Raw genomic sequence first — 19,570 nt, forward strand, 5'->3', positions numbered from 1 at the left:
AAATAAATAAATAATAAACAGTTTACGAATCATTGTGAAAATACCTTATATTCAATTATAATGATTTTATATTTAATGTTCAGTATTGGCTCAGTCAAGATGATGATGTATGTGTACACACTAACCCATGTTTTATCATTAGTAATATTTGCTACAAATGTAAAAGGCGATCAAACCGACGAACGCTTTCGTATCTTATATTCGGAGAATTTTAAATGTAAGTTACTCTTTTATCTTATAGCTATAAACAATTATTTTTAAATTTATTCCTATTTTACGAATTTACTCATTGTTAGTATACCTACCTAAAGTTTGCTTGAAGCTGTTACTAAGTCTATCTCTCTCGCTGGTGGTTCTGTTGCCTTTCAGAGCTATGTATTCTGAACCGTAATATAAAGAGCAACCATATAACCATTAAAACCATAGTATCAAATGTTGTCCCTATTGTACACTAAGCTTTGCGCGAAAAACTGAGTCGCTCTATATGGACTTCTTGTTAATATGGTAACCACTATACATATTATATAGACTTTATTCAATCTTGCCGAAATTTTAGTCCATGCTACTAGATTGGGTGCTTTTTATCAAATTGAAATATGTATCCAATGAAATCAGGCTTAAAGTTGTAATTAATGAAATCACAGGTACAGCCAAGAGCAACATCATAAATGTCTGCTTGTTAATAAATAAATGTTAATGTTTTCTAGCTCGTTGGCGCAGTTTGTTGTGGCCCTGCTTTCTGTTCCGCGGGATGCAGGTTCGATTCCCGCCTGAGTCTGTAATATTTGTATATGTATATTTATATATATATAATATATACATGCAAATATTACACTAAAAACATTAACTCACTAAATATACATAGTAATATATTACTATGTATATCTATCAAAAACAAAGTATTAAGCTATATCAGCCGGCTGTTACCTATAACACAAGCATTGAGTTACCTGATTTTTTATTTGCTTACCTTAGGAACAGACTTAGGTGTATATGTTATATTCATTTATTTATTTATTGAAATGTATATATTTGTACGATTTTTATTTTTGTGTTACCTACACATTAGGAAATTCTAAACATTTTTTAATATCATATCAAAATTAATGATAATACATCAATTTAATTGGCTAGAGCACCGACACGGTCAGTCGGAGATGCAGGTTCGATCCCCGCTGGAACGGTCGATTTTAGATATGATATTAAAAAATGTTTAAATGTATATATTGTTTAAATAGTCAGCTCACGAAAAGACAATTCCTTTAAACAATCTTTTCAAATTTTATTTCCTCGTAAATATCTTAAAATTAACATTTTTTTTGTATTTCAGGTGATCATAATAAGTCCTTAGATCTCGACGTTAGTGAAACTCAAATTTATTTTTACGATTTTGTCAACAATGTCAACATAAGCAACAAAATTGAAGGTACAGCAGAACTTTTGAAAAGTACTGTCGACTTGGATTCTAAGAGAAGATTGATAATATTTGTTCCTGGTTTTAAAAGCAATATTAATAAAGATCTCGAAGAAGTAGTTCGACAAACTTTCAAAGACGTGCCTGATGTTTATCTCATAATAGTGGACCATTCAGCTTACACCTACGAAGATAAAGAAAGACTTAAAAGCTACTTACGTTCCGTGCGTTACTCGTACTATATTGGACATATCTTAGGAAAAGTTTTGGCTAATTTAAGCAGAGATACATTTCCTCCAGATAATATTCATTTTATTGGTCATAGTTTGGGTGGCCATATAATTTCGTATGCTGCTGAAACATTTAGAGATATAACGAAGGATAGAGTTTGGCGTATCACTGGATTAGATCCGGCAGGACCATGTTTTTCTGTTGGTAGACTCGAAGATCAAATAAGATCAGGAGTCGGGAAGTATGTTGAAGTGTATCATTGTAACGCTGGTCACTTCGGCACAACCCAGACGATAGCTGATACTGATTTCTTTTTTAATCGTGAAGGAAAAGTTCAGCCAGATTGTGATGAAGGTACTATTTTAAATTTATTTGCTTACAACAATGTACGTTTACTTTACATTACATTTATTAATGTCAATATATTTGTAGCAAACGCACCTCCACAAAGAAAACCGATAGGTGGCTTCTTACTACACTTTGGTCAGACCAGGAATAATCTGCCGATGTAATCGATGTTCAGAACGTTAATAGGCACGCAGCAACAAAATACAATGCACCCACGTACCTTAGAGAATCGATGATGTCTTCCACTATCGTTAGGGCACACCAGCTGGTTGGATTCTGCACATCACTTCAAAGTCTTAGAGCAATTGCTAATAGTTTATTGTATCACGATTAGAGTTTGATGAGAACACTTGCGCATAGAAGCTCGCGTGGCGGTCGAGTTCCGAATTAACGACGTGCGTTCGCGGTGCGATCATGTGTGCCACCCCAGTTGCTACTACCCTCAAGTTTTGTCAAATATCTCAACTCGCGGGTAGTGAGCGCATAACAGCTTTTCAAGGCTGCGTTTTGTTGCTGCATAAATCTACTCACGCAGAACATCGATTACAACGGTAAAATTACGAAAAATGTACGATGACGGAACATCCCGCCCACCAAAATAGCTATGGTATTTTCAGGTAAAACAAAAAAATATATATGATAAACGGTGCGATACTAATAGTTATAAGAAGAAAAAAAAAAAGAAAAAAGGATTAAAGCTATACAGTTAAAACTAAAAAACACAAGATCCAATGGAAGCTAGTCCTCCAATGGCAGAGGGCACAACTTAACCAAAGGCCGTTGGATTACATTATTGGTTGCAGTTTTAACCATTGCAATTCGAATGACTCCGTCAGCTCCAGCAAGAAGCTGCTGTACCCTACCAAGGGTCCAGTGTAACGGAGCGCGGTTGTCATCTTTGATAATGACCATCGATCCTACAGCTAGAGGTTTCGAATTTTTGGTCCATTTAGCGCGTTGCGTTAAAGAATTCAGATATTCATTTTTCCATCTGGACCAAAAGTTTTGGTGAAAGGATTGTAACAGCTGCCACCGATGAAGCCGATTAACGTTAATTGAAGATAGATCCTCATCGGGGACTGCAGTTAACGGTTCTAAGGTCAGGAAGTGACCTGGAGTTAGTGCTGATAAATCGTTAGGGTCAGCACTTACGGGGCAAAGCGGTCTCGAATTCAAAACAGCTTCTATTTGAGCGAAGAGCGTTGTTAGCTCTTCAAAAGTTAACACTTGATCACCAACAACCCGGTATAAATGAGTTTTGGCCGCTTCAATTTGAATCTCCCACACTCCGCCGAAGTGGGGAGCCGATGGAGGATTGAATTTGAATTCAATTCGCTCCGCATGTGAAGCATTTTCCATAAGGGAAGATAGTTGATTCCGGGCACCAACAAAATTGGTACCACAATCCGCATGAATAGTCGTGCAGCGACCACGACGCGCCACAAAACGCCGAAGAGTAGCGATAAAACCGTCTGTTGATAGTGTAGAAACGACCTCTAGATGAACCGCCTTTGTCGCGAGACAAACGAACACACAGAGGTACGCCTTGTCAATTTTAGCGCCACGATGTGGACCAAGTTTTATGCGAAAAGGTCCGCCAAAATCCACGCCCACGACAGAGAAAGGCTTCACCTGATTTACACGATATGCAGGCAAATCGCTCATGAACGGTTGTAACGGTTGAGGGTGCAGTCGATAGCACTTTATACATTTTGAAAGAACGCGACGCACTGCACGTTTCGCTGACACTACCCAAAACTGCCGCAATAGCAGGAAAATTGTTGTGTTTACACCAGGGTGGCAGTAACTACGATGTATGTGATCGATAATTAAATACGTTAGCGGATGATCAGAAGGTAAGAGCGCTGGATGTTTGTGTTCGTATTCCAGCCCCGAGCGAGAAAGTCTGCCGCCCACCCTGAGGACTCCGAAATCGTCGATGAATGGGTTGAGTTTACGAAACTGTTTGATGACAGGTTTTTTAATTTGTAAGCTTAAAATTTCATTTGAAAATTCTTGACTTTGGGTATGTGTTACTAACTGCATCAAGGCGTTATGACGTTCAATGTTATTTATGAAAAGATTTTTATTTGAGTTACAGCGCTTTCGAATTGAATTAATAAAACGATAAACATATGATAAAACGTTTAAAAGTTTTTGTAACGATGAAAAACGATGCGTCAAAGAGGTTAAAAAATGAGAATTGTCGTTATTAGCTCCTTGTCCGCTCAATAATGCAACTGATTTGCGAGCCTCAGCTTGGATAATCTCTTCTTCTTCCCGAGTTACAGTTACAACATGCAACGGCCATGAATCCTTTTCCTTTGCAAGCCAATCTGGTCCCGCCCACCATAAGGAATTATTCAGAATTTCACTGGGGAAAAGTCCGCGAGAGCAAATATCAGCTGGATTGTCCTTGGAGGAAACGTGGTGCCAGCATTCTGGTGGAGTGATTTCCTGGATATGACTCACGCGGTTTGCTACAAAAGTAGTCCAGCGTGACGAGTGAGAGCGTAGCCAGGATAAAATGATAGTAGCATCTGACCACAAGAAGACAGAATCGATTGAAATGTGCGCAAGGTACGTATCATGAACATACTTATATAAATCAGCCAGCAGGACTGCAGCACAAAGCTCTAGTCTCGGTAGTGGAATTCGCTTCAATGGAATTACTCGAGCTTTGGAACAAACAAAGAAGACCTGAATGTTTCCAGCTTCATCTGTGGCACGTAAATATATCACAGCACCGTACGCGACTTCAGAACTGTCGCAAAATCCGTGCAGTTCGTATGATGTGGACTTCGAGCAGGTAAGTTTGCGCGGTATACGAAGTTGAGCTAGCTTCGGAAGTTGATCCGTATAAGAAGCCCAAGAATGGACAACTTCGATGGGTGGCGTTTCGTCCCAATTCACACCGAGAATCCAAAGTTTTTGGATCAAGCACTTAGCTTGGATTGTGATTGGTGAAAGAAAGCCTAAAGGATCAAAAATTCGCGCAAGTTCGCTTAGGATTGAACGTTTAGTACAAGTTTGATGTGTGGGTTGTACCGAAAAGAGAAATGAATCCGATAAAGGGTCCCATTGAAGGCCGAGGACCTTTAGAGGTGAGGGTTCCAAGTGGTCAAGCGATATTGAACCTTGTAAGTGATGTTCAATGGGTAAGTCAGATAAAAGCTTTGGATCATTACTAACCCACTTACGAAGTTGAAAATGTCCTAAATTAAAAAGTTTGATAAGTTGCGTCTTTGCTTCCTGAGCAACGTTAAAATCGTCAAAGCCGCAGACAACATCATCGACGTACACATTTGAGAGTACGATCTGTTTCGCCAGTGGAAATGCATCTCCCTCGTCGTCAGCAAGCTGTCGCAACGTACGGCAAGCGAGATAAGGAGATGAGGCTACACCATAAGTAACCGTATTCAAACGATACTCTCGAATATCATCGCGAGGCGACGATCTCCAGAGAATACGTTGATACTCGCGGTGTTCAGGCGAAATCAGAATCTGCCGATACATTTGGCGGACATCCGCCGTGATTACGATTTGATGTTCCCGAAAATGTAAAAGAATTTTGAAAATGTCAGGTTGCAACTTCGGACCGATTAATTGAGAATCGTTGAAAGATTTGGAGTTACGATCCTTTGCAGACGCGTCAAACACAACTCGAAGACGAGTCGTAGTCGAGTCAGGACGTAAAACACAATGATGTGGGATGTAATATTTACCTGTACCCATTTGATCAAGTGGCACAAGTGACATGTGATTAGACTCGATATAGTCAGCCATGAATTCGCAGTATTGAGAGGATAATTCATGATCTGTTGATAGCCTTTTCTCAATTGCATAAAACCGTCGAAGTGCCACTTCGCGAGAGCCGTTAAAGATAGGTTCAGAATTATCTTTAAACGGATATTTGACAACATATCTACCAGAAGTATCACGATAGTGCTCTGCTACAAATTTTTGCTCACAAAGCTGTTCTTCTGGTGTCAATGAAGTCGCTTTCGGTACGTCGTCTAATTCCCAGAATCGATGCACTAATGAGTTTAACTCGGTATCGATATTGGACGATAAAGAAGATGTGAGTAACACCGCACTAGAATTTAAATACGTTTTCCCAAGGAGAAGCCAACCGAATAACGATTTAAAAGCGGTAGGTTGATTTTGACTACCCTTGATTTGCTAACCTAACAGCGATTCGGCGAAAACATCAGCAGCTAACAATATGTCAACCGGTCCGGGAATATCGAAACTGGGATCCGCTAAAGCTAATGATTGGATGTGAGACCATCGGCATGAATTTAGTTTAGCTATTGGTTGATCGCTACAAATTTTCGGAATTACGTGCATATTTAATTTGAAATATATTTTATTTTGTGTGCCTACACAACACGTGACGTCTCCGCTAATAGGAGCAGAAGCTTCTCCGAGTCCGCAAACACTTGCCGAAGTTCGATTAGGTACTAAATGCAAACGTCTAACTGCCGACTCTGTTATAAAGTTACTTTGGCTACCAGTATCGAAAAGCGCTCGAAAAGATTGCATATTTCCATCAGCATCCTGAACCTGCACGATAGCAGTTGCAAGCAGCACGGTAGACCTTGAAGGAGATCTTGAGTATAAGGCTGCTGAGTTCACACTCTGTTGTGTCTTGTCGGTACTGTCACGATGGAGTAAGCTGTGATGTTTACGTTTACATATACGGCACGAAAATAAAGAATTACAATTCTTTAATTGATGAGAAGATTTTAAACAGTTATAACACCATTTCTTTTCTTCGGCAGTTTTAATACGTTCGTCTATCGATTTTTTAAGAAACTCGGAACACGATAAAATAGAATGCAATTGATTACAATACGAACACCTTTTAGTATAAAACGAAGGTTTGTTATTATTAGTTGTAGACGTAACCGATTCATTGTTTGCAGTAACTAAGGCGTGTGACACACTGGGGCGTTTAGTTGTGTTTTGAAAAGGCTTACTATTCGATTTTGGTAATTCCAAAAAATGTGTATCCCGCATCAAAGCCTCACACTTAGATTGTAAAAATAGTTTTAATTGATTATAAGTCGGAAACTCGATATCAGAATGTTTTTCTTCAAAGCTACGACGCATTTCTGTATTAAGTTTTGATAAGATATGATACACAATGATGAAATCCCAGTCTTGAACCGGTAAATTAATCGTTTTCAAGATACTTAAGTTCTCATCAAAAGTGTCGAGAGACTTACGAAATTCCTTAGCATCCCTACATTTAAATTCAATATTAAGGATTTCGCGCCAACAAGTAAAAGCAAGATCGCGTTTGTTTTTATATCGAGCGCATAAGGCTTGGTACGCACTAGTGTAATGTTCATGAGTTAAAGGAAACGCTTTAACTACGGATAATGCGTCGCCGCTAAGGGAGGACACCAAATAGTGAAACTTTTCTGTTTCGGTAAGTGAAGAAGAATTATGAATTAAAGCGTTAAAAGTATCAAAATACTCCGGCCACTGCTTGATGTTACCAGAAAAACTAGGAAGTGTTATTTTAGGTAACCGAACATTTAACGAAACGCTTTTCGATTGCTTTGCATCTTCACTTCGAATTAAACCGCGATAAATAGATTCAATTTCGTAATACGTGTCATCAAATTGCTCCTGTAAACAAGCATCCGAGTCAGAAGCATCATCTAAAATCTCTAAAATACCGAAATGTGCGTCTTCAAAAGCCGCCGCTATAGTTTTAATGTCATGATGATAAGATAAAAATAAGTCGCGTTGAGAGGGATCACTCCTAGCTAACTGACCGATTTCTAAAGCTTTATTTAAACGTTTAATAGCAATTGTCCGCTTTCGACGCAAAGATGGCAAATCTTGTGCAGTATATTCGAAATCTTCAGATTTGGATTTAGATTTTTTCAAAGCACTAGACTTTCGCGTATGCTTACTTAAAAGTGACATTTTAATTTAGATTTAATTACCGAGTACAAATAAAAAAAAAATTTAAAAAAAAAAATTTAAAAATTATATTTATTCACTAAGTGTGTTACCACCCTAACGCCTTGGAATATTGTTTACAAAAAGTACGATGCCTACGATCGATGCAGATGCGCTTTGATTGTGAACAAGTATTTGAATAAAATTTATAAACATAAACGATGATAATTTTATTATACGATCTTTTTCTAAAGTATTTCGTTTAAACGGTTAAATATTATAAGTGAACAACAAATATCCGTAGTTTGAATTTTGAAGGTTTAATATTGTTTCGTATTATTTTGTTAAAAGTGAATACCTATTTACTATTCGGTTTTGTTGGATAAACAATGAAATAGTTTCACCTAACCGGCACGATGAGTTGGCGAGTTATCGGTGGGAAAAATATAACTACCCGATATTGAAAAAAAATAAAAATATTAATTCGATTTCGTGAATTATGAAACTATATTTCAATATGTTTTGCAAATATAGAACGATATTTAACGCTTAATGACGTATGAAATGATGTACAAATATGAAAAGTTTGAATTAGTAATGCCTAAAAGAATTAATGTAAGCCGATAGGTAAATTAAGCACCGATAAAAATTGATGATTGCTTAATTTGATCTTACAGTAATTCAAGACAAAACTAAAACGATTATTTTACGATATAAATCCCGATAAATTGACTAGTTAGCCCGTAAGTACTGACACTGAACGTTTCTTTGGATTAGTATATTCCGATTAAATGATAACTCTGCAACCAACAACGATAAATATAGAATGATTACGATTTACAAAGTACCTATTTTAACCAGAAATACCACAGCTATTGTATAACGGTACAGCACATGAGATTAGTGGAAAGCATCCCGGGTTTCGGCACCAGAGAAATGTAGCAAACGCACCTCCACAAAGAAAACCGATAGGTGGCTTCTTACTACACTTTGGTCAGACCAGGAATAATCTGCCGATGTAATCGATGTTCAGAACGTTAATAGGCACGCAGCAACAAAATACAATGCACCCACGTACCTTAGAGAATCGATGATGTCTTCCACTATCGTTAGGGCACACCAGCTGGTTGGATTCTGCACATCACTTCAAAGTCTTAGAGCAATTGCTAATAGTTTATTGTATCACGATTAGAGTTTGATGAGAACACTTGCGCATAGAAGCTCGCGTGGCGGTCGAGTTCCGAATTAACGACGTGCGTTCGCGGTGCGATCATGTGTGCCACCCCAGTTGCTACTACCCTCAAGTTTTGTCAAATATCTCAACTCGCGGGTAGTGAGCGCATAACAGCTTTTCAAGGCTGCGTTTTGTTGCTGCATAAATCTACTCACGCAGAACATCGATTACAACGGTAAAATTACGAAAAATGTACGATGACGGAACAATATTTAAGTAGTCTTTATATAAATTTAGGTAATTGTGTATAATTAAAGTTTCAGTATCAACACTATTCTAGTACATATTTTCCAGTATTTGATGTTGTTAAGTTTTATCTTTTATATAAAATCCGTGTCACAATGTTAGTGACAATACTCCTCCGAAACGGCTGGACCGATTTTTATAAAATTTTGTGTGCATATCAGGTAGGTCTGAAAATCAGCCAACATCTATTTTTCATACTATGTTTAATATATATAGCAAAACAACGTTTGCGGGATCAGCTAGTTTTTATACATTCTTTACATGTACTTCTGTTAGAATACGGTAAAAATGATTTTATATTAAATTTATATTGCTAAACCTGTTATACTAAAGCACTTTACTCTTACTTTTTCAGACAGTGATGAAGATACTGAAAAGTGCTATCACAAAGCTTGCGTCAGATATTATATGAAAACAGTTCATAAGCCAGAAATATATATAGCACGATCTTGTGCCTCATACAAAACTTTTAAGGAAAGCTTGTGTGAAGGAAATGAAACGGCTATAGTTGGCTATCACAATCCTGGTGATAAGAGAGGAATTTATTATGTTTCTACTGATAAAAAGTGATTACCAATAATTTGACATAAATTTTGAAACAATTATCAAATATAATATAGAATATTGCAGACAATTCTTTCGTTAATAACATTTACCTTGTTGATGAAAACAACTGTATTTTCATAGTTTTTTTTAAATAGTAGATAATTTTTGGAGGTGTCATAATTTGGTAATTTTAACATAGGTTATTATTATATCATTAAATGTTAAAAACTAAACTTTAGTAATTCATACAAATTTTATCCTGAAACAGCTTTTATCGTTATGACGCTTATGAATAGAAAGATTACAGGAGGAAATCCGAATACATTTTTTTTGCTCTATAAAGGGAATTTTTAATTATTAAAATTAAATACTTATAATTTACGCTTGCCTCCACTAAAGACAAATAATAGCGTATTGAAAAATATTGTATAAAAATAATTATATAATTTAAAAATAATTAGTATTTACAATTAAATTGTATTTTTAACTTTAATTCTATATTGTATCCAATTAACGTGTTAAGCTAATGACATGAATGAATGGACAATTAATATCAAATGCAAAACAACATATTTGTTACACAACTTTAATGTTTTTATGTGATTTTATTTTATGGGTATTTAATTTTTCATCCTCATTTTTCATTACGAAGAACTAGAGTATGTCATCACAGTTGGGATTCATGTCAAAATATGACGTAAAGCGAACAATGATCACAATGTTTTCAAATAGGTATTATATATGTATTAATCATTTCACGTGCGTAAGAGCATTTATAGAGGAAATAGATTATTAAATATAAAACGTACTAATTATGATTTATACGGTAAGAATAGTCAAACAGGGTAAACATTGTTTATTTAATGAAATTTTAATACTGAATGGTAGTCATTACAAGGTTTGTGCGATACGTACAAGTATATTGTCGGTATAAGTTTTAAATAAAAGTAAAAGTCATACAAATTAGGACGTCTGGTGGAGATTGACAGAATAGAAAACAAAACTATTAACTGAGCAGCAGGAAATTTCCTGCTCAAAATGTGGAGGAGCCCGACTGGGGTAGTACCTCGATCTTACAGAAGATCACAGCTAAATAATGCTGTTCTCAAGCAGTGTTGTATTCCTGTTAGTAAGTAAGGTGAGGACCCTATCCCCAATTCGACCAGAGCTACTGGTCGAATTGGGGATAGGGTCGGTAAAGCGTTTGCGATGCTTCTGGTGTTGCAGACGTCTATAAGCTACGGTAATTGCTTACCGTCAGGTGAGCCGTACGCTTGTTTGCTGGCCTAATTACATAAAAAAGACAAAAAAAAACAAAAGCACAATGTTATTCTAAATAATCAAGGTAAAAACTGTAATATATGATAGCGATCGTTTTCTCTCGCCATGATTGTCATGATTGTTGAAAGTATTACAATGTAAAAAAAAAAGAATTGACCTCTACATATTGTAATTAAGGGGCCGATAGATATATCTAATATTATATTTAATAATTAAAGATGACGATGTGTTTCAGCTACCATACTATGTTCTCACAAGATAGTAAAAGTATCATCATCATCATCATCATCACATCAGCCTATCGCAGTCCACTGCTGGACATAGGCCTCCATAAGTTCGAGCCAAAAATGGCGTGAACTCATCTGAGTTGCCCATAGTCACCACGCTGGGCATGCGGGTTGGTGGTTGGCTTTGTAGCACCGAAGCGCTGCCTCCCGTCTTCGACCTGTGTCAAAGGCAGCAGTTGGTTATCCCACCATCGGTCGGCTTTTTAAGTTCCAAGGTGGTAGTGGAACTGTGTTATCCCTTACGCCACATACGACAGCCACGGGAAGAGAGAGGGTGGCTATATTCTTTACTGCCGTAGCCACACAGCTTACTAAACAGAACTATAACATCAAAATAGTATATACATTAAGTTTCATTCACCTCCTTGATATTATGTACATAAATTTCATAATAATAAATGATATGATATCAATGATAATGTTTATGACAGATCTATAGTTTTCTCCGAATTAACTTATATTAGCTAATATTTGTATAAATAACAGTAATTACGTCGAGGGATTCAAGCCTGTGACTGTTGGCGTTGCAAGGAATTTTTCGCATTTCGATTATACCACCAACGATCGTATCAAAAAACATCAGTCGAAAATTTTCATTCGAAGTTATACATTAAACGAGATTTCTATTCAAAAAAAAATCTGCGGCAGTTCAGGTTCAGGAAGGTCAGCATTTTATTATAATAACTATTAAAATTAACAACTGTATTATTTATACAATTCAATTTTGTATGTTGATGTTACTAGGAAACACTTCAAGAAAAGAATTGAAATACATATTTACATTGAAATATTTAAACATCGAATTTCTTGATTTGTATTACTTAAATATATGCATAGATGATATTATTGAACAATCGAGGCAAGAAAAAAGTCGTATGTTGAAGGTTTTTAAAATCATATTATTTTAGCGACATGTTTCCGCGTCTATAGTTCAATATATTTAGTATTATTTCTTCTTAGAACTTAGTATTGACTTCCTTATGACGTGACGGTTTAATACTAATGATATAAAACAATAACAATGTATAATATTATTTGGTAAGTGTTACCTAACGGTCTACTTAAGCTATACTGACTTTCAGATAAATTCATTCTTTAGTTTGGTCAGTGCAAATGTTTGTCATAAGAATGGTGATACTGAAGCCAACAAATAATCGATTGTATCTTTTTTGGAGACTTGATCAGTTGGTTACAAAAATTGATTTGATGTGAATAAAACCATTATGTTTGACTTTTTTACGGAATCATACATATACATACATGGTTTTATTAATTTAATATCAACAACATTTTGTTAAGTAAAGAATTGTGATGATATATGTCACCAAAGGTTATCACTAATTGCTGATGATATTTATATTTTGCATCAATATTTAAGTTGTATGTCTTGGATACTGTCGTATTAACATTAATTTGTATGTAAAAATTCATGGATTAGTTTCTGTGAACCTTTTAAAAATAAGTTGTGTAATAAAGGTATATACGCACGATCTTCTGATCTTAAGTAGCAGGACTTAATGCCCGTGGTGCAGGTCGATACTGATATTGAACCATAGTATAGTTACTTATAAAGGACATATAAACATTAAATTTAGACTTGAGCTGGGAATTTAGCCCATAATCCTGGTGTGAAAGGCGGGGCCAACAAAGCTACAAGACTAGTCGTATACTTATATTTAAAAACTACTCAGAGTTTAATATCTGAAACCCAAATTAATTTTTTGAATGTCTACTGCTTTGTTATACAATCAATATTATGTAATTATTATAAAACTATTATATATATAGTTTCAACAAAACGCAACAAACAAAACACAAAAATACTATCAAAATCTTAAGCTATTAATGCAATTTAAATTAAGGTACTCTTTTGTAATATTTTTGTAATTCGTCCGCGTTTTATACCTTACGTACTTTTGTACCTTACTTTACGTTGTTTTACCTTCCTTAAATTAGTGTTTCTGATATTTTAGTCACAATGATTCATTTATAAGTTTAATATTAGGTCGGGGAAAAGTTTCTTTTATATTTTTAACGTCACGGTAAGATATTACAAAATGTTTTTAGATTAATTATATATAATAATGGGTACGTACGCTAGCTTTGAGTACAATTAGATTGAAGTTTAGATCGAAGATAATTCTATGATTTCTTACTGTTTCTTCTGGTTAATTTTCTTCTATTTACTAAAAATTTGACATTTACATGGCACTTAATAAATATTTTATAACATATGACATCAGTGTTTGAAACAAACATATGCTCTTATTTTGTTAGTAAATAAAAAAATTCAGGATAGATAAAATAATATTTTTGCGAATTTCGACTTTATCTTTCTTTCAGACTTTGTCCACTACTAACTGATAAATTTATTTTATAGTTAATATAGATATAGGTAACTATGTTTTTTTTTAATATTTTCACCGGTATTAAATGTACCTATATGATAAAGTTGATTGGTAATTTAGTTAAACGATTAATTGCAAGTCATTATGTAATTTATTCATTAACAAAATTCATGATTCACTGTTCTAATGAATATTGTGCCATCTGTGCGAACTGCTATTGTTTTGTTTCGTAGAATTTTTTTTTGTAAAATATGGTTATGGTTAGTTTCCTCAAATTATATATATATATATATATATATATATATATATATATATATACTAGCAGACCCCGCAAACGTTGTTTTGCCATAATTGTATATTATTAACCCCCTTAAGCCTCCCTTATAACTCCCCCCCTTATTGTACGCACATAAACGGAATAAGACATTTGATGAAGTTTCATTAATTTAAAATCTAAATACATATACTAGCTGACCCCACAAACGTTGTTTTGCAAATTTGTTATTAGACCCCTTATGACTTAGAGTTATGAAAATATGGATGTTAGCCGATTCTTAGGCCTACCCGATATGCCAACAAAATTTTATAAAAATCGGTCCAGCCGTTTCGGAGGAGTATGATAACTAACATTGTGATACGAGAATTTTATATATAAGATTATATATTTTTATTAAACTAGTAATTATTTTTCGCTCTCTGAATTACTGTCCAATATGAAATATTTAATCATTAAATACTATTGCTGACATAACAAACTAATAGTATAACTTACAAATTAATTGTAAATGATAAAATATATGAACCTTTGTCACAACTAATGAAAAGACCGAACGATTAGTATTAGAATTCAAAATACAGTAGGTAGGTATAAATATGGAGATCTAGATAAGCAAATTATTCTGATTAAGTACTATTTTTAAGCCAATTTAAATTCCTATTTTAATTTTTACACCTTTTTATATTACCGTTATTTCTAATACACTTTGATTATACCTGTGTATTTCTGTCTTTTTTTTTGCTACACTAGATAACCCTATGGACTTTGTACCACCTTATATTGTTTTATAAATATATAGTTATTTTTTTTTTTCGTATTGACACTGTCCTGAAAATAATGAACAAAAAAAGTTTAGTCTAGGTCACATACTAGTCGTGTTCGAGTGCCGAAAGTATTAATCATAAAAGATCAACCAGTGGGAAGTTTACATACAAAATTTGTATCAAATAAATTAAATTAGTTATGAGTCAATCTCATTGCAGAGCTCAAAATCCCCAGTATTTGTCACAACTTTAACAATAATTATATGTAACGTTGTGAAATTTTTAGATAGCATAGATTACATAATATATTACTTAAATGCGCGCCAGCTTTGTTATGAAAACATAGCCGAGAGAGAGGGAGAACTTCAACCTCTAATATCCCATTGCTTGGCATGGGCCTCTTTCCCAATGTAGGAGAAGGATCAGAGCTTAATCCACCACGCTGCTCTAATGCGGGTTGTCGAGAAATCTACGCAAATACATAATACGCAAATAAGGTTACTCATTTTGGTAGTAACTAAGTACTGTTCACCTGATGGAAACTGCAGCCTATAGACTTTTCCAACACCAAACAATACACCTAAAACGGCTCCCTAGGAGCTCTGGCTTCCTTATTTCACACTTACTTCACTCACACTTCACTTCACAGATATAACTCATGGGCTTAGAAGTAATTTGGTTTTAGTCTGTTTTAAGTAGGTTAGTAATTGTATTAGTATTCAAATAAAAAAATCAGTCAGTCAGTCAGTCAGTTCAGCCTATTGCAGTCCACTGCTGGACATAGGCCTCCTCATTTCGCGCCAGACATCTCGGTTTTCCGCAATCCTCATCCAGCCTACACCGGCAATCTTACGTAGATAAAAAAAACCTTAACTAAATCGACAAGTTACACTTAATACAAATTGTATAAATAATCCTGTTTTAATTAGGTTTTGAACTTGACGATACAAAATTCATGTACGAGTCCAAAACGGTCTTGCGTGTTGTATCAAGTTTATTATTACATATGTCTCAATCAATCAAAATATCAAGTTTAGTGATTTCGCTATAAAAACAAACAGCCAATTATCTTTAAGCTATATCTATCTTTAGTTGCAATAAAAAATATTTAAAGTGTAGACGTAATAAAACTATAAGTAATCTTATAAGGCACAGCAAAAAATATCTGGCTGGAAATTTAAGATCGGCATGATTAAGATAGAACTTCAACGTAGAGATCAAAGATCATAAACATATAAAGCTGTTCAGAAGTAGGTTTGTCTTACTAGTATAGTAATGTAGCCTGAACTCTTAAGTGGGGTTGGGAGTCAAATACGTTTGTAATGGTCCTCGTGTTGCAGATATCCATAGGTTAAGATATCCGCTTAGCACTTGAAAGACATGGATACTTGTTTACCATCTTTAATTTTTATGGTTTAAATAGATGTTGAAGAGTTTGTTGTGAAGTTAACAATTAAACGGTCTATCTCGCTCTGTATTGCCTATTCTTGCCCCTGCTGTACATAGTCTTCACCAAGTTTGCTCCAAATATCTCGTTAATCAGCAATTCTCATACAGCCTTAGGGCAGTAAATTTTTTTTTTTTTTTTGAAAAAAGAATATATTATTTTATACGGAAATATTGTAGAAATAGGATATATCTGCAAAACAAACATTGAATACAAATGAAATAATAAGGGCCTGCTCAGTTACGACGAAGATTTATCAAAACAGTTTTTTCTTTCAATTACTCACCGTACACCGGAGTTTCCGAGGATAATGCTATTACATTATATTTCAAATGTTATGCAAGTGTTACGATTATCCTGTTTTGTGATGGTACGTAACAATGACAGTGTACCTGTTTCCCTAAGTGGGTTTTCCTGTCTCCAGATAATTTTCACGTCACATTCTACCTGTTTTGACAGAAAACTATATCTTTAAAAATAGTATGCTGATCTTTTTAATCTATAATCTATAATATATATTTTATATTCTATAATAATATATATAAAAGCGAAAGGTCACTCACTCATCACGAAATCTCCGAAACTATAACACCTAAAAACTTGAAATTTAGCATATAGGCTCCTTATAGGACGTAGACATCCGCTAAGAACGGATTTTACGAAACTCGACCCCTAAGGGGGTAAAACGGGGGTTGCAAGTTTGTATGAAAGTCCTATGTTTTTAAAGTAAGAGACTTGAAATTTAAAATGTATGCTCTATAGATAATGAGAAGGTGTCCAAATAATGTATCTTTAGAAATCAACTCCCTTTTGGGGTTAAAACGGGGGATGTTAGGTTGACACACTCATCACGGAATTTCTGAAACTATAACACCTACAAACTTGAAATTTGGCAAGAAGGCTTCTTATAGGGCGTAGAGATCCGCTAAGAACGGATTTCACAAAATTCGATCCCTAAAGGGGTAAAGCGGGGGTTGGAAGTTTTCATGAAAGTCCTATGATTTTGAAGGAAGAGACTTGAAATTTAAAATCTATACTTTATAGATGGTGAGAAGATGTCCAAATAATGTAACTTTAGAAATCAACTCCCTTTTGGGGTTAAAACGGGGGATGGTAGATTGATTCACTCATCACGAAATCTCCGGAACTATAACAGCTACAAACCTGAAATTTAGCAGGTAGGTTCCTTATAGGGCGTAAATATCCGCTAAGAACAGATTTTATGAAACTCAACTCCTAAGGGGATAAAACGGGGGTTGGAAGTTTGTATGAAAGTCCTATTTTTTGAAGTAAGAGACTTAAAATTTAAAATGTTCGCTCTTTAGATAGTGAGAAGGTGTCCAAATAATGTTTAGCAGGTAGGTTCCTTATAGGGCGTAGACATCTGCTAAGAACTGATTTTACGAAACGCGACCCCTAAGGGGATTAAAACGGGGGTTGGAAGTTTGGGCTATGATGTACATCACAGGTAGATTAATTTTTGGGAGGTAAAATTTTTGTTATTTCTGACTCTACCTTAATTCCGGTGCTGCGGGAAGTGTACTCATGCTCCATTCTGCGACTATCACGCGTTATTTTCGAACAAATTTACGTAAAAACGATCTTTATTGCAAGATCAAAATACGATACGAACTGCCCTTTAAGGACTGAGAAATAGACACTTAAACAAAGTAACGCGTCAAACATAATATTTTAATAAAATTAGTAACATTGCGTTTAGAATATAGGTATAGAAATTCGAAAAATACCCAAAACCGAATCGGAGCACCCCACTGTCCACGTGGTCTTAATCTGCCCTACCCCTAGAGTGTTTTTTTAATGTATGCCTTATAGATGATGAGAAGGTGTCCAAATAATGTATCTTTAGAAATCAACTCTCTTTTGGAGTTGAAACGGGGGATGGTAGGTTGACTCACTCATCACGAAACCTCCGAAACTATAACAGCTACAAAGTTGAAATTTGGCAGGTAGGTTCTTGATAGGACGTAGACATCCGCTAAGAACTGATTTTATGAAAATAGAACCCTAAGGGGATAAAATGGGGGTCGGAAGTTTGTATGAAAGTCATATGTTTTTGAAGTAAGAGACTTGAAATTTAAAATATATGCTCTATAGATGGTGACGAGGTGTTCAAATAATGCATCGTAATCTATATATATAAAAGAGAAAGGTCACTAACTCACTCATCACGAGAACTCAAAAAACGCTGGATGGTCTATCCATCCAGGTTGGACAAAGATAAAATTTGGCAGGGAGGTAGATTATAGTTAACAGACGTCCGCTAAGAACGGATTTTACGATATTCCACCGCTAAGGGGGTTTGATTGGGGTTGATAGTTTGTATGAAACATATACAGCCTGAAAATAAAACTAAAAATGTGGTGTATAGAGAGGTTTTATAAAAATAACCATTAAATTATACTAAATTGTGCATTTTAAAAAGTTACTCAGTTTGATAAGCATTTCAAGTGACTGAATTAAAAAAATAATTTGCGTTAAACATCTTAATAGTAATGCATATCTTCATAACCACGCGGACGTAGTCGAGGGCAACAGTTGGTGTATTATAAAACTAAGTCCCAAAAAGTGTATGTGATCGATTCCCTCAAAATCTACTGAACGGATTTTCATGCGGTTTCACCATTGGAGAGAGGGCTCCACCATTGGCAAGAGGAAGGTTTACGGAACGGCTAAACCGATTTTGATGAGAGTTTCACTGGAAGTTTACCGGGAAAACTTTGTGACACACTGATTTCAACGCGGGCGAAGCCGCGGCCACAGCTAGTATTTACTATAAAATAATGCGATGGTGATGTGAACTTAAAATTAGAATATATCACGAGCTGAGACGATATAAAAATAAGGATGTATTAGAACTCTTTATCGCTAACTTCATTAAGTTGTAACAAACAATCAACAACACTAACTGTTTCGATTTTAATCATTGACCTAAGTCCATCTATTGAGACGATTTAGATAGTGTCAGATAGACATTGTTTCGCCCAAGACACTCTTCAGGAAAACGCAGAGTTGCCTAAGCTCTGTGTCACCCTCTCGACCTCACTGGCTAGGCCCACAGGAACGACGAGTGGAACCAATCCGGCTGCAGGAGTCTTTCGCATTTTTGAGCTATGCCACGAATGTTTGACGGAGACCCCATTCCAAGTTTCAAACGAAGTTTTACTTCTCCAGGACCTTCATGATTTTGAGCTAGGTTTATCCCTCGGT

General features: G+C 35.3%; 1 protein-coding gene across 1 annotated transcript; it reads left to right on the top strand.

Annotated features, from left to right (window-relative positions):
- Nucleotides 1–559: 559 nt before the first annotated feature.
- On the top strand, nt 560–10,026 carry LOC123655100 (phospholipase A1 VesT1.02-like). The gene is made up of 3 exons (XM_045590938.1): nt 560–644; nt 1,331–1,999; nt 9,748–10,026. Exons 1-3 carry the CDS (start codon nt 560–562, stop codon nt 9,960–9,962), a joined length of 969 nt encoding a protein of 322 aa, XP_045446894.1. The 3' UTR covers nt 9,963–10,026.
- The last annotated feature ends 9,544 nt before the right edge of the window (nt 10,027–19,570 follow it).

This window comes from Melitaea cinxia, chromosome 7 (assembly GCF_905220565.1).
Source record: "Melitaea cinxia chromosome 7, ilMelCinx1.1, whole genome shotgun sequence".
NCBI classification, from domain to species: Eukaryota; Metazoa; Arthropoda; class Insecta; order Lepidoptera; family Nymphalidae; genus Melitaea; species Melitaea cinxia.